The 14790-nt window shown below is 47.7% G+C and overlaps 1 protein-coding gene across 2 annotated transcripts in view; it reads right to left on the bottom strand.

Annotated features, from left to right (window-relative positions):
* KCNH1 (potassium voltage-gated channel subfamily H member 1) overlaps positions 3415–14790 on the bottom strand; it is a 417456-nt gene continuing 406080 nt past the window's right edge. For both annotated transcript variants that reach the window (XM_018060769.1, XM_018060768.1), the window contains exon 11: positions 3415–4275. In XM_018060769.1, coding sequence (XP_017916258.1) covers positions 3427–4275 — 849 coding nt within the window. In that variant the 3' untranslated portion in view covers positions 3415–3426. The remainder of the gene's footprint in view (positions 4276–14790) is intronic.

The following is a 14790-nucleotide window of genomic DNA, read 5'->3' as shown; positions in this document are numbered from 1 at the left end:
CAGGGCTTCTCAACCAGGTGTCTGCGTCCGGCTACTTCCTACAGGAATCTCCTCCTACCCAGAGGAGGAGCCTTGGTGGGCATATGGAACATCAACACTCATTGCTGGAGACGATGCCCTCCGCCAAGATGTGCATTCCATCTTGTTGACCATCATCACAGACTCAACCCTCACCCCTCACCTCCGTCAGCAGGGAGGGAGGGGTACAGACAAAACCTTCTCCAACATGTGTCAAGGATACTCCCTGGGAAATGGGGCCTCCCTATGAATGACATCCAAAGTAAGGAACTGATGATGTAAAAGATTAGGTAACCAGCAATTCCTGGGCAATGGTATGAAGACAGCATGTCGCCTTCCCTCAAAAAGGAGAAAAACAGCTCAGGTTAGTCCACATCCCTCAGCATAACTTTTCTACACTCTAAAGGTCAGGTCCAATACCCAAACAGTTTTTGTTTTCCCTAATCTCTCTTCAGCCACCAGATAATGGTTTATAGTGGAAGGTTGAGTTGGTGGTGTCTGAAGCTTGTGGTCCTCGCTTGGGAAGCCAGAGCAGCATCTGGGCAAAGGTAGGTAGTAAGCACAAAGCAGCCTGGGGCCAAGTGCATGTCATAAAAGTACAAGTAAAGGTTTGGCTCATTAAAAAAAAATTTTTTTTCAGAGAATCATTATAGCAAAAATCCCACAAATCCTTAAATGGGGAAGAGTAAAAGCATATACAGCCCTGCCTGTGTGGCTCTGTTACCCCCAGGAGCACGGGTTGTGGGCCCTGTGACCCCCAGATGAGTGGATCCAGGCTTCTCGCCGTGAGCTCAGTTTGAATCCTAGGAGTTGATCAAGCAATGTATTCATGAAGCATTATTTTTCTCCCCAATCAGGTCTGGACTTCAAAGCCTCACACATGAGCACTCTTGCCCCTCAGGCAAAGCTGGAGGGAAGGGCCCACCGGGTCCTAGGCAGGGGCTGCTGAATCTGGGTGTTGGTGTTGTCAGGGCCCTCATCCTGCCTTCCCTGCTGGCTCAGATGGTAAAGAATCTGCCTGCAATGCAGGAGACCCGGGTTCAATCCCTGGGAGAAGGCAATGGCACCCCACTCCAGTACTCTTGTCTGAAGGATCCCATGGACAGAGGAGCCTGGTGGGCTACAGTCCATGCGGTTGCAGAGCTGGGCATGACTCAGTGACGAACACTTTCACTTTTCCCCTGCCTTACAAGTGGTAAGTCCTAAACTTGGGGAGCAGGTTGGGAGGCATGTTTAAGGAATGGCAAACTGGAACATTTCAGGGACAGCTGGCAGATGCAATTCCAGGCTCAGCCCCAAGGACTAGTTGGCAGCTTCTCAAAGAGGCTGAAAGCCCCACAGCTTACCCAGAATCATTAACAGTCATGACTCTCGGCCCTGGGGAATTTCACTACCCACCCCCTCCTGCTGTTTGCTGCCATATGAGGCTGAATCCAGTAATGTCTCAGGCTCAGGAAGCCTGGGAGCACCCATGTAAACCACCTGAAAAAGCTGAACAAGGGTGTGTGGCCCCTGAGGAAGGACCCTCACCTGGACCTCAGTCTCTGCTCTCCCGGGCAGGCTGTGCCAAGCCAGCAGCCGGGTGAGGACAGCCCCATTCCACAGGGACAACTTAGGTCCAAGTCCTGGGTCAGGCCATGGCCACTGAGCAGGACTGAAGGGGGAGGCGGGCCCAGACAGGCGGCTTTCAGAAACGTTAAACATCTTTGGGCAGGTCCTGACCTGGCAGGTTCCCCTCAGTACTGAGGGAAATCACCACTGGGACCTAGCCTCTCTCTCTGCTGCAAAGCAACGCCAGCAACGCACAGGACTGCCACAGGGCAACGCGTGCAAAAGGTGAGTGCCCTGGATGATCCCATGCTCCCTCACAGTCCAGATCACTTGCCCTCCTAACTCCGCTCTCTCCAAGGTGAGTTTTCTGAACTTCCAAACTTGCTTATCAATTTTTAGGGTCCTGATGATCCCTCTTTCCTTTCTCAGATGCCCCTGAAAGGAGCCCAAGCATGGGAACAAACATGACCCCAGGTGACTGTGAGGCAGTGCAGTGTCCTCTGAGCATCATAGTTTAGGGACGTGGATAGCCCACAGCTGGCTCCATGATCATCATTCTAAGCTCAGACCTTCCTCGTAGACCACAGCTCCACAGTCACCTCTCTGTCGCTTGACACAGACAATCTGGAAACACCTGCCTCTTTCTCTCTTCTCTCCTGAAGCAAGTACAGTCATAGACCTGCAGTCTCTTGGTTTCTTTCCAAGTCCTACTGACTTTCATATGAGATAAAAAGATTAGCTTTAAAATAAGGCCAAGCACGGCTCCCAAGTGTCCTATAAATGAACCCATGCAGTGGACAAAATACAAACTTCTCTAGGGGCAGTCCCAGTGAGAATCATCATATAAACATTGCTCTTGTTACAGTCATTTTACTGAGGTTTTGTGTGTGAGTGTCTGTGTGTCGGTTTTGCTAATAAAGCAAATCTGGGCTCATCACCCTTCCTGCCAATGCCCCGTACCCTGAGGAATGCCACAGGAACACTTAGGAAGAGGTCAAGAAAGAAAAGAAGCAAGGGGCCTGTGTGATGTGGCCAGTGGCATGGAGCCGGGCCAGAGATTCATCTGGAGCCCACAGGGCCCTCCCCTTCTGCGCTCCCTTAGCAGCTAAGGGCTGCAGATCACAGCCCAGAGAGTCTCTGGCTCCCCACCGCCAGTCTCCAGTTCTTGGCTCATCTCTTTGGGGAAAACAGACCTGAAGATTCCCGGCTCTAAGTCTAGAAGAGGCACCCAAAGCTATCTCAGCTGCTTTTCAGTCTTAAATGTTCGAGACAGGAAGTCAAGAGGCTCTGCCCTCCCTCCAGCTCCCCTTGTCCCAAGCTTGTTACAAATGATGACGGTACAAAAATAGACGGTGACATCAGACATAGGCTGTCCAAGGACAGGGAACACTGGGAACTTCCTGTGCCTACCGCAGTCTCGGGGGGGGGTCTTGGCAGAGAAGCCCAGTGTGCTAGTACACACGAGGGGTCCTTGCTGCTGTCCCAACCCATCCCCAGCGGCTGCTATTTCTTTCCTGGTAGTTTTCACGTTGTTACAAATATCATGGCAGTAAGAAAAAATTAAAAATGAAGGAAAATACCCTTTAGACGGCATACCCCCTCTTCCAAAATTCTGCAGAGAGAGTTCAGACGCAGCTCCCATCTTGCAGGGTGGGGGCGCATGCCTCTCCCCAGAGAGAGCGAGCCGAAGTGACTGGTCCCACTTGCGTTTTCCGTTGGGAAAAGCCTACTTTGAAAGTTATTGGTCATGTAGGGGTGTGTGTGTGTGTGTGTGTGTGGCGGTGTCTAGGGCAGGACGGTAGGTTTTTGTCATCTTGGACTTTCCTTTTTTTTTTTTTTTTTTTTACAACAGACCTCTCAGCTTGCGCCAAAAATGTCTCTCTCTGACTCTGGGGACTGGGGCCTCGATATTTCAAATAGCTCCTGAGGCGACTGAGAGGACCTTCTGGAAGTTAATATCCTGAGTATCTCAGAGAGCTGTTTCTCAATGCTCGTCATCTTGGTGCTCAAGGCCTTGATGTCCTCCTTGAGCTCGTGCTTCACCTCCAGGACGGCGGCCTGCAGCGTCTGCTCAGGGATGGGGTAGAAGGAGTGCTTGACCTCCGCCAAGATGGGGCTCCGGTCCTGGGGGCTTCTGGCCTCGCCCACGTTGTCCAGACGCAGGTCGCTCTTGGTGATGCCGCTGTCGCACGAGTCCGTCTTCTTGAGCGTGGCCTCGCCGGCGGCCTTCGTCCTCTCGGGGAGCGTCTCCATGGACTCGGCCTTGGACACCTTGCTCCAGTCCTCGGTTTTCCCGCAGGCATCCTTGAAGCGGGCCCAGCCCTTGCGCTTGGCGCAGTCGGCCCCGCCGGCCTTGGGGCCCAGGCCCTCGGCCCCAGGCGCCTGCAGCCGGGCGTGATCCAGGCCCGCCGGGGCGGCCGCCGGGAAGGCCACGGGCGTGGCAGGGCTCTCTCGGACGGTGACGACGCTGGCCTTCGCCAGCCCGTGGTGGCTGTGCTCGGTGAGGACGCTGCCCTTCTCCACATCCAGGTCGTCTAAGTCCCGGCCGCCCCTCTCTGCGGCCAGCCTGGCCTCCTTCTGCTGGCGGAACCTCTGGAAGAGCCGCCGGACGGGGTGGTCGGGCGGCAAGATCAGGGGGGCCTCATTCTTCCGCTTCATGCGCTCCTCCTCCTCCCGTTTCACGTCACTGATCTTCCGGAACACGATCTGCGGGGAGACACAGTACAAGCCACGTTAAGCCAGCTGTGGTGCCAGACCACCTGGAAGCAACAGTTAGAACCGGACATGGAACAAGGGACTGCTTCCAAATTGGGAAAGGAGTATGTCAATACTGTATATTGTCACCCTGCTTATTTAACTTATAAGCAGAGCACATCATGTGAAATGCCAGGCTGGATGAAGCACAAGTGGAATCAAGATTTCAGGGAGAAATATCAATAACCTCAGATATGCAGATGACACCACCCTTATGGCAGAAAGTGAAGAGGAGAGTGAAAAAGCTGGCTTAAAGCTCAACATTCAAAAAAAAATGAAGATCATAGCATCCAGTTCCATCACTTCATGTCAAATAGATGGGGAAACAATGAAAACACTGACAGACTTTCTTTTCTTGGGCTCCAAAATCACTGCAGCCATGAAATTAAAAGATGCTTGCTCCTTGGGAGAAAAGCTATAACTAACCTAGACAGCGTACTAAAAAGTAGAGACATCACTGCTGACAAAGGTCCATCTGGCCAAAGCTGTGGTTTTTCTAGCAATCATGTACAGATGTGAGAGTTGGACCATAAAGAAAGCTGAGTGCTAAAGAATTGATGCTTTTGAACTGTGGTGCTGGAGAAGATTCTCAAGAGTCCCTTGGACTGCAAGGAGAGCCAACCAGTCCATCCTAAAGATCAGTACTGGGTGTTCATTGGTAGGACTGATTTTGAAGCTGAAACTCCAGTACTTTGGCCACCTGATGTGAAGAGCTGACTCACTGGAAGACCCTGATGCTGGGAAAGATTGAGGGCAGGAGGAGAAGGGGACAACAGAGGATGAGATGGCTGGATGGCATCATCAACTCGATGGACATGGGTTTGGGTGGACTCCGGGAGTTGGTGATGGACAGGGAGGCCTGGCGTACTGCGGTTCATGGGGTTGCAAAGAGTCGGAGGCTACTGAGCGACTGAACTGAAAACATGCTCGAGAAGACTCTTGAGAGTCCCTTGGACTGCAAGGAGATCAAACCGATCCATCCTAAAGGAAATCAGTCCTGAATATTCATTGGAAGGACTGATGATGAAGCTCCAGTACTTTGACCACCTGATATGAAGTGCTGACTCATTGGAAAAGACCCTGATGCTGGGAAAGATTGAAGGCAGGAGGAGAAGGGGACAACAGAGGATAAGAAGGTTGGATGGCATGACTGACTCAATGGACATGAGTTTCAGCAAGCTCCTAGGAGACAGTGATGGACAGGGAAGCCTGGCGTGCTGCAGTCCATGGCTTCTCAGAGTCAGACAGGAATGGGCAACTGACCAACAGCACTGGTCCAGGCACCAGTGATGGGGTAAGTCTGGATCCTCCCTAGCCAGACAGTCCTGACAGCCCACAGGAATGCCTGATGTGTTGGGCATGGGAGGCCCATGCTGAATCCTGAACAGCGTAGATGGGGAGACACGATGCCCCAGGGCAGAGGTGGCTGCTATGCCTCACTCATCTCTCTGGAGATCCCTCTGAAGGCTCACTGAGCAGTGGGCCTTAGTAGACAGTCCGGGAGCTGAACTGAATTGGCACCCAGTTCTTCAGATTGCAGGGCTTCCTGAGCAGTTGTTTTCAAGTTTGTTTGAGAAGGTAATCCTGGAAGCTGAGGTGAGTCAGCACCCTTGACTGCCTCTCCTGGGTTGCATTCAGGAGGGCCAAACCCCGACCAGACCCAGGGAAGCAGGGTCCCCACAGCACAGGGAGGGGAAAGATGGGCCTGGAGGGGGGTGAACCACCTGGAGTCCTGACAGCACGGAGGATGGGAGTCCAGTGGCTTAAAAGGGCTTAGATTGCGGAGTAAAAACATTTATAAAATGTCAATTTTCAGTGGTTTGAGTAAATACAGAGACTGAGGTATGAATCATAGCAAACTGTGGATAAACCAAAAGAGATTTTGGTTTTAATTGAATTTAGACATATGTCCCAAATCTGAAACACATAGAGAAGAGTAGAAAGAAAACTCTGCCACTGACCAGCTGTGTGACCCTGGGCAAGTCACATCCTTCCTTGGCTGGACCAGATCAACAGTTCTCAAATCTAGCTGCACTTCAAAACCACGTCAAAGAGGAGGTGGTCTCTACTGAGGGAGACTTCTCCGTGGCAGGGTCAGAAACTGGCATTTGCAGCAAGCTCCCAGGTGCTGCTGACCCAGGCAGCTGAGGCCAGCGCTGCTGACCAGGCTCTCAGAACCCCAGGGCTGACAACTAGTGAGGTCACTGTGCTGTCCTCCGTGTGTGCACCTGCTTATGCGTGAGTATGGTCACATACCACCTCTGCACCCTCCTCCCCTCCTCTGTGATGCTGAGACTGAGCTGGGTGCAGAGTGGGGTCATGGGAGAGGAGGAGGAATGACCCCAGTGAGCCCCCAGTCCCTGAGGATGACTGAAAGGTGACTGGCAGGCTTTGCAATCACTTATGCCACCTTTTTCCTCTGACTGGACAAAAGGCTGGTTTGCTGTCTGGGGTGGAGGACAGCAAGCCAAGCAAACGTGCTGAGCACCTACTGTATGCAAGGCACATACCCATAACCACTCCATGACAGAGGAAGGCCAGGCCTTTTTGCCCAGAGCTGGAGTCTATGCTGGCACTGACTCAAGCCACTTAGAGGGACAGAGCAGCGTGGGGTCAGGAGGAAGGCCCACCCGAATGTCCCTAAAGGCCCCGGTGACGCTGATTTCCTCATAGTTTCCTCAGCCACCAGCCCCCTCCACCAGTAGCCCTGCCTGGTTTTATGACAGAGCATAAAGCATGAAGATTAATGAACTTGACCATTTAAGAAACTGAAAACGCAGAAAAACAAGCTGAAGATGAAGAGATATGACGAGGCTTTTTGAAAAGGCTGCTTTCTTAACCCCCTCAAGATGGCCATTTCTGTTTCCTGTGGAATCAAATGCTACATTTTTCTCTCAACAGCATCAGGAACATATGGGCCATGCAGACGCAGAGTCTCAGAGGGTGCAGGACTCCCAAAGAGACCCAGGCCAGTCCAGGTCAATAATCACTCCCTGAGCTAAGCCCGTGTGCTGCCGGCGCCTGGAGCTAGAAGGCAGGAAAGCACAGCACTGCGCTTGAGGCAGACTCGCAGCTGAAGTACAAGGCGCTGAGTTTCCCGGAGAAGGGTCGGGGGGTGCGGGGCGGGTGGAGTCACGTGGAGTGATGGGCAGCATGAGCACAAGTTTTGGATCCCAGGCAGGCCTAGGACCATGGTCCTCAAGCTTCAGTTTCTTTGTCTGTAAAAGCAGATAGCACTACTGGTTCCCTGGTGACTCAGATGTAGAGAGTCTGCCTGCAATGCAGGAGACTAGGGTCAGGAAGATCCCCTGGAGAAGGAAATGGCAACCCACTCCAGTACTGCTGCCTGGAAATCCCATGGACAGAGGAGCCAGGTGGGCTACAGTCCACACGGTTGCACAGAATCCAGCATGACTGAGCAACTGACACTTAGTATCACGAGGATGAAGTTGGGTAATAGAAGAGTCTTGAAAAGAGTTCCTGACATTCAGTAGTCCAGCATGACTGAGCAACTGACACTTAGTATCATGAGGATGAAGTTGGGTAATAGAAGAGTCTTGAAAAGAGTTCCTGACATTCAGTAGTCGCTGAGTAAATGTATTATGTATCATTCATTGTGGGGGCAACCTTTGAGATGATTCTAGAAGGATGAGTTGGAATTAGGAATAAAAGGTGAAAGACTTGGGCAAAGGTGTTCACACGGGAAACAGCGCATGTACTGACACAAAGGTAGAAAGGCCACCCAGCAGAGAGCCGTGTCTTCATGGCAGCAGTCCCAGTGGGAGGTAGACGACTTTGTTCAATGTTTGATGATATGCGCTATCTCACATCATCCTTGCAGCAGCCCCAGCAGGTGGGGACAACCATCCTCATTATTTAAATGAAAAAACCAAGCTTAGAAAGGGTAGCTGACCACCTAAGGGCACTCACAGAGTGGAGCTAAGACACTGGCCATCTGAGCCCCCATCGTACCCATGTTCTGAGTCATTCAGCTAGGGACATGCCTTGGTTTTAGGGAAAAGGATGACTTTTCTCTCGGATGTGTTGATTAACTCCACCCCTGCCCCACCACCTCTCTTGTAGTTTCTCTTACTCTCTGTCCATCAGCGAGCTCTCTAAAGAATTTAGGGACAGCATTGTGAAACAGAGGGGTCTGGCCAAGGGGCGGTGAGAGACCATGAAGCTGAGGATCTCAAAGAATTTAAGAGGAGGAGGACTCACTAGGTACATTAGAACCTATTAGTGTGGTCCTTGACTTCATGTGAGAGCCAGGTTTGGAGTGGTTAAGGTGAGAAAGAAGACCTGTGAGGACACAGGAGCTGAGTATTTTGGTTCCTGGGAAAATCTTGCCTCCCTGGAGAGTGGTGAGGCCACCAGTTATGCTCAGGGCATGGCCTCAGGTAGGAGGAGCAGAAGTCCCAGTGGATTTTGTCCACAAAGAATCTAGAGACCAGCGGTCCTCTGGGTCCATGGCACCCAGAGTGCAGCTCACAGGCCAGCCCCTCCCATGCACCATCCGCAGTTTCCTCTGGCATCAATCAAGAATGACCTTGTCAGACCCCTCAGTGACATCCCATGAGGACTGGCATCATCTCTTTCACTCTTTTAAGGGCCCCGCCTGACAGCGAGAGGATCAGCAAAGTCTTCTGTGGACAGACTAGCCTCGGTCTGTTCATCTGTCGTCAGGAAGGCTCAAACCCAAGAGTAACGAGGATCCCTTCTTCCTAACACTACCAAGTGAAGGAGACGCACCCCTTGTTTGCTGCTCAGAGAAGAGACCTGCTGTTGTGTGGGTGTCACTGGCCTTGAGTGTTTCTCTGAGGCCATATTTCTCATTCTCTTTCTCACCTTGTGAATTACAGGCACCAGAAGATACATCCACCCGAACCTCATGATGTGATGTTGTTTGGGCTTAGGGTCTTTGCAGATGTAATAAGGTAAGGATGTTGAGGTGAGATCACTCTGCATCAGGGTGGGCCCTAAATCCAAGCATGAGCATCCTTCCAAGAGATAGAAGAGAGAAGACATAAAACAGAGCAAAAGGCCGCATGAAGACAAAGGTAGACATTGGAGTTTTGTAGACATTGGAGTTTTGTATTTAGCTACATCACTTTGCCAACAAAGGTCCATCTAGTCAAAGCTATGGTTTTTCCAGTAGTCATGTATGGATGTGAGAGTTGGACCATAAAGAAAGCTGAGTGCCAAAGAACTGATGCTTTTGAACTATGGTGATGGAGAAGACTCTTGAGAGTCCCTTGAACAGCAAGGAGATCAAGCCAGTCAATCCTAAAGGAAATCAACCCTGAATATTGATTGGTAGGACTGACACTGAAGCTCCAGTACTTTGCCACCTGATGTGAAGAGCTGATTCACTGGAAAAGACCCTGATGCTGCGAAAGAGTGAGGGCAGGGGGAGAAGGGGGGACAGAAGATAAGATGGTTGGATGGCATTATCGACTCAGTGAACATGAGTTTGAGCAAGCTCCAGGAGATAGTGTAGGACAGGGAAGCCTGGAGTGCTGCAGTCCGTGGGGTCACAAAGAGTCAGACACAACTGAGCAACAACAATTTAGCTACCAGCCAAGAAATGCCATGGACTGCGGATAGCACCAGAAGCTAGGAGAGGCATGGACTGGTTCTCACAGCCTCCAGGAGGAGCCGACCTTATAGACACCTTGGTTCAAGTGTCTGTCCTCCACACAGAGAATACATTTCTGTTGTTTTAAGCCACCCAGGTTGAGATAATTTGTAGTCACAGCCCTAAGACTGGGTTCCTATACAGCTTCTTCTTATTCCCATCCCCTGAGTGTGGTCCTCCCCCAAAGCCCTGCCCTATTCTCTCTGTGCTCCATGAGGTCTTTCTGCTTCACTGCCCACCTCACCTTCGTGCGGCTAAGAGCCAGCAAAGGTGCTGACAAGACTGGTACAAGCACCCTCCCTGCTGGGACCCTGAGGACATTTCTCGTTCTTTCTAGGCTTCAGTTGTCTTATTGACAAAACTTCTTACTTTGAGCCTTGCTGCAGTGATGTGATGAAATGACATTTGTGAGAAACCACTCCCTCCCTTCACATTCACAAGCAATGCTGTTTTTCGCTCCAGCCCCAGCTCTAAACCTGAGTCTTCCCATAGAGCATGGCTGTATCATTGCCTCATTGACTCCTCAACCTCCACTCTTCCAGCCAGAGCAGCCTCCCTCCCACCCATCTTTCCTGTGTGTGAGCCAAGCCACCAGTCAGGCAGGAGGAAATGGGGAGCTGGGGACAAGCCTCCCCCATCAAAGATGCTCCAGGATTAAGACAAGTGACAAGTGTTTATCCTCCAGCACTCCCTCAACAATGCCTCCCTCCTGTCTAGGGAAGCACTAATCGTGACCTGTGAAATGAAGTTAAGTGGAAGATGCTCAGAACTAGGACAAATAATCCTAAAATTTATATGGAACCACAAAAGACCCCAGATTGTCAAAACAATCCCGAGGAAAAAGAACAAAGCTGAAGGCATAACTCTTCAGGCCTTCATTCACACAGTGCTACAAAGTCACAGAAATCATAGTATTGGCACGAAAACAGATATATAGATCAATGGAACATAATAGCACAGAAACAAACCCACACACCTACAGTCAATTAATCTACAAAAAGGAGGCAAGAATATACAACACAGAAAAGACAGACTCTTCAGCAAGTGGTGTTGGGAAAGCTGGACAGCCACCTCTGAATCAATGAAATTAGACCACTCCCTCACATCATATACAAAAATAAATGCAAAAAGGTTTAAAGACCTAAATATAAGACATGACGTCATAAAATTCCTAGAAGAGAACATAGGCAAAACATTCTCAGGATGTAAATTTTAACAATATTTTCTTAGATAAGTCTCCCAAGGCAAAAGAAAAATAAACATATGGGACCTAATGAAACTTAAAACCTTTTGCAGATTAAAGGAAACCATCAACAAAATGAAAAGACAATTTACATAATGGGAGAAAATACTTGCAAATGAGGCAACTGGCAAAGGCATCATCTCACACCTGTCAGAATGGCTTCATCAAAAAGGCTACAAGTAATAAATGCTGGAGAGGGTGTGGGAAAAAGGGAACCCTTCTACAGTGTTAGTGGGAATGTAAATTGGTACAGTCACTATTGAAAACAGTATGGAGGTTCCTTTAAAAGTAGAACCACTGTATGATCTAGTAATCCAACTTCTGAACATATATCCAGAGAAGACCATAATTTGAAAAAATACTTGCACCCCAGTATTCATAGCGGCACTATTTACAGCGGCCAATACATGGAAACTACCCAAGAGCCCATCAGCAGATGACTGGTTAAAAATACATGGTATATAATATATACACTGGAATATTATTCAGCCATAGAAAGGACAAAATATTGATATTTTCAGCAACATAGATGGACTTAGAGAATATCATATTCAGTGGTCAGTCATAAGCAAATATTATCTGATATCATTTATATGTGGAATCTAAAAATTGAATCTACATACAAAATAAAAAGAGACTCACATAGGAAAGAAGCTCATGGTTCCCAAAGGGGAAAGGGAGGTAGGTGAGGGATAAATTAGGAGTTTGGGATCAACAGACACAAAGTATTATACATAAAATAGATAAGCAACAGGGTTTACTGTATATAAATTTACTGTATATATCACAAAGGGCTGGCTATATTCAATATCCTGTAATAAGCAATAATGGAAAATAATCTGAAAAATATAACTGAATCATTTTGCTGTACTAACACATTTTGCTGAAGCTAACACAACCTTGTAAATGAACTATATTTTTTAAAAAGGCAGAAGATGACTTGTGACTTGCAAAACTCAAATCCACCATATACTTCTCTGCCTAAACATTTAGCTCACTCCCTACCACTTCCTTCAACCTATACTCCTGCACAAACCTGCTCACCACAGCTCTGGAAAGTTGGGACTACATTTATCTCCACCCTAAGCATAGTCTTCTGAACATTCTTTTTGCCTCTGATCTCAGACAGAGGGAAAGTAGGGGTATTTGTCCTGTAAACAGCAGCAAAGGGAACCCTAAGGCAGGGGAGCCACTGTGGGCACTGAAGGTTGACTTTTTTTTTTTTCTACTTTAAAAACTTTTATTTTATGTTGGAGTATAACTGATTTCCTATGTTGTGTTAGTTTCAAGTGTATACCACAGTGACTCAATTATGTGTGTGTGTGTGTATTCTATTTCAAATTATTTTCCCATGTAGGTTATTACAGAACATTGAGTAGAGTTCTTCGTGGCATACAGTAGGTCGTTGTTGGTTATTTTATATATAGTAGTGTGTACACATTAATCCTATCCTAATTTATCCCTCCCTCTCACCTTTCCCCTTTGGTTACTGTAAGCTTGTTTTGTAAGTCCATAAGTCTGTTTGTTTTGTAAATATGTTCATTTTTATCATTTTTTAACAAATAAGTGATATCATATGTGCTTAGTTGTTCAGTTGTGTCCAACTCTGCAACCCCATGGACTGCAGTCTGCCAGGCTCCTCTGTCCATGGGGATTCTCCAGCCAAGGATACTGGAGTGGGTTACCATGCCCTCCTCCAGGGGATCTTCCCAACCCAGGGATTGAACCCAGTTCTCCTCCATTGCAGGTGGATTCTTTACCATCTGAGCCACCAGGGAAGCCCTGTGGCTCACATGCTATTTGTCTTTCTCTGTCTGACTCGTGCAGGTTGACATTTCACTGCCACCACTTCACATCTGATCACTCTACTGTGTTTCCACTCCCTTCCTCAGCTGAACCTTCAACAAGAAAAGTGGCCAGTACCAAGCAGGTGTTCAATGAAGCACCAGATATTGGGCTAAGCATTTTGTTTGCATCAGTAACCCACTCCTCACCACCACCCGGTGACATGGACAAGGAAGTCACTCACTCAGGCAAGTCTGCACAAAATCAACACACAGAAATCCCTTGCATTCCTATACACTAATAATGAGAAAATAGAGAAATTAAGGAAACAATTCCATTCACCATTGCAACGAAAAGAATAAAATATTTAGGAATATATCACCTAAAGAAACTAAAGACCTATATATAGGAAACTATAAAACACTGGTGAAAGAAATCAAAGAGGACACTAATAGATGGAGAAATATACCATGTTCATGGATCAGAAGAATCAATATAGTGAAAATGAGTATACTGCCCAAAGCAATCTATAGATTCAATGCAATCCTTAGGCTACCAACGGTATTTTTCACAGAGCTAGAACAAATAATTTCACAATTTGTATGGAAATACAAAAAGCCTACAATAGCCAAAGCAATCTTGAGAGAGAAGAATGGAACTGGAGGAATCAACCTGCCTGACTTCAGGCTCTACTACAAAGCCACAGTCATCAAGACAGTATGGTACTGGCACAAAGACAGAAATATAGATCAATGGAACGAAATAAAAAGCCCAGAGATAGATCCACGACGCACCTATGGACACCTTATCTTTGACAAAGGAGGCAAGAATATACAATGGAGAAAAGACCATCTCTTTAACAAGTGGTGCTGGGAAAACTGGTCAACCACTTGTAAAAGAATGAAACTAGAACACTTTCTAACACCATACAAAATAAACTCAAAATGGATTAAAGATCTAAACATAAGACCAGAAACTATAAAACTAGAGGAGAACATAGGCAAAACACTCTCCAACATCACAGCAGGATCCTCTATGACCCACCTCCCAGAATACTGGAAATAAAAAAAAAAATAAACAAATGGGACCTAATTAAACTTAAAAGCTTCTGCCCAACAAAGGAAACTATAAGCAAGGTGAAAGACAGCCTTCAGAATGGGAGAAAATAATAGCAAATGAAGCAACTGACAAACAACTAATCTCAGAAGTATACAGGCAACTCCTGCAGCTCAATTCCAGAAAAATAAATGACCCAATCAAAAAATGGGCCAAAGAACTAAATAGACATTTCTCCAAAGAAGACATACAGATGGCTAACAAACACATGAAAAGATGCTCAACATCACTCATTATCAGAGAAATGCAAATCAAAACCACAATGAGGTACCATTTCATGCCAGTCAGAATGGCTGTGATCCAAAAGTCTACAAACAATGCTGGAGAGGGTGTGGAGAAAAGGGACTTACACTGTTGGTGGGACTTACACTGTTGGTGGGAATGCAAACTAGTACAGCTACTATGGAGAACAGTGTGGAGATTCCTTAAAAAATTGCAAATAGAACTGCCTTATGACCCAGCAATCCCACTGCTGGGCATACACACGGAGACAACCAGAATTGAAAGAGAGACGTGTACCCCAATGTTCATCGCAGCACTGTTTATAGCCAGGACATGGAAGCAACCTAGATGTCCATCAGCAGATGAATGGATAAGAAAACTGTGGTATGTGTACACAATGGAGTATTACTCAGCCATTAAAAAGAATACATTTGAATCAGTTCTAATGAGGTATATGAAACTG

The sequence above is a fragment of the Capra hircus genome, chromosome 16 (assembly GCF_001704415.2).
Source record: "Capra hircus breed San Clemente chromosome 16, ASM170441v1, whole genome shotgun sequence".
Classification (NCBI taxonomy): Eukaryota; Metazoa; Chordata; class Mammalia; order Artiodactyla; family Bovidae; genus Capra; species Capra hircus.
The sequence above is the reverse complement of the archived record's forward strand: the minus strand, read 5'-3'. Positions and strand labels throughout refer to the sequence as shown.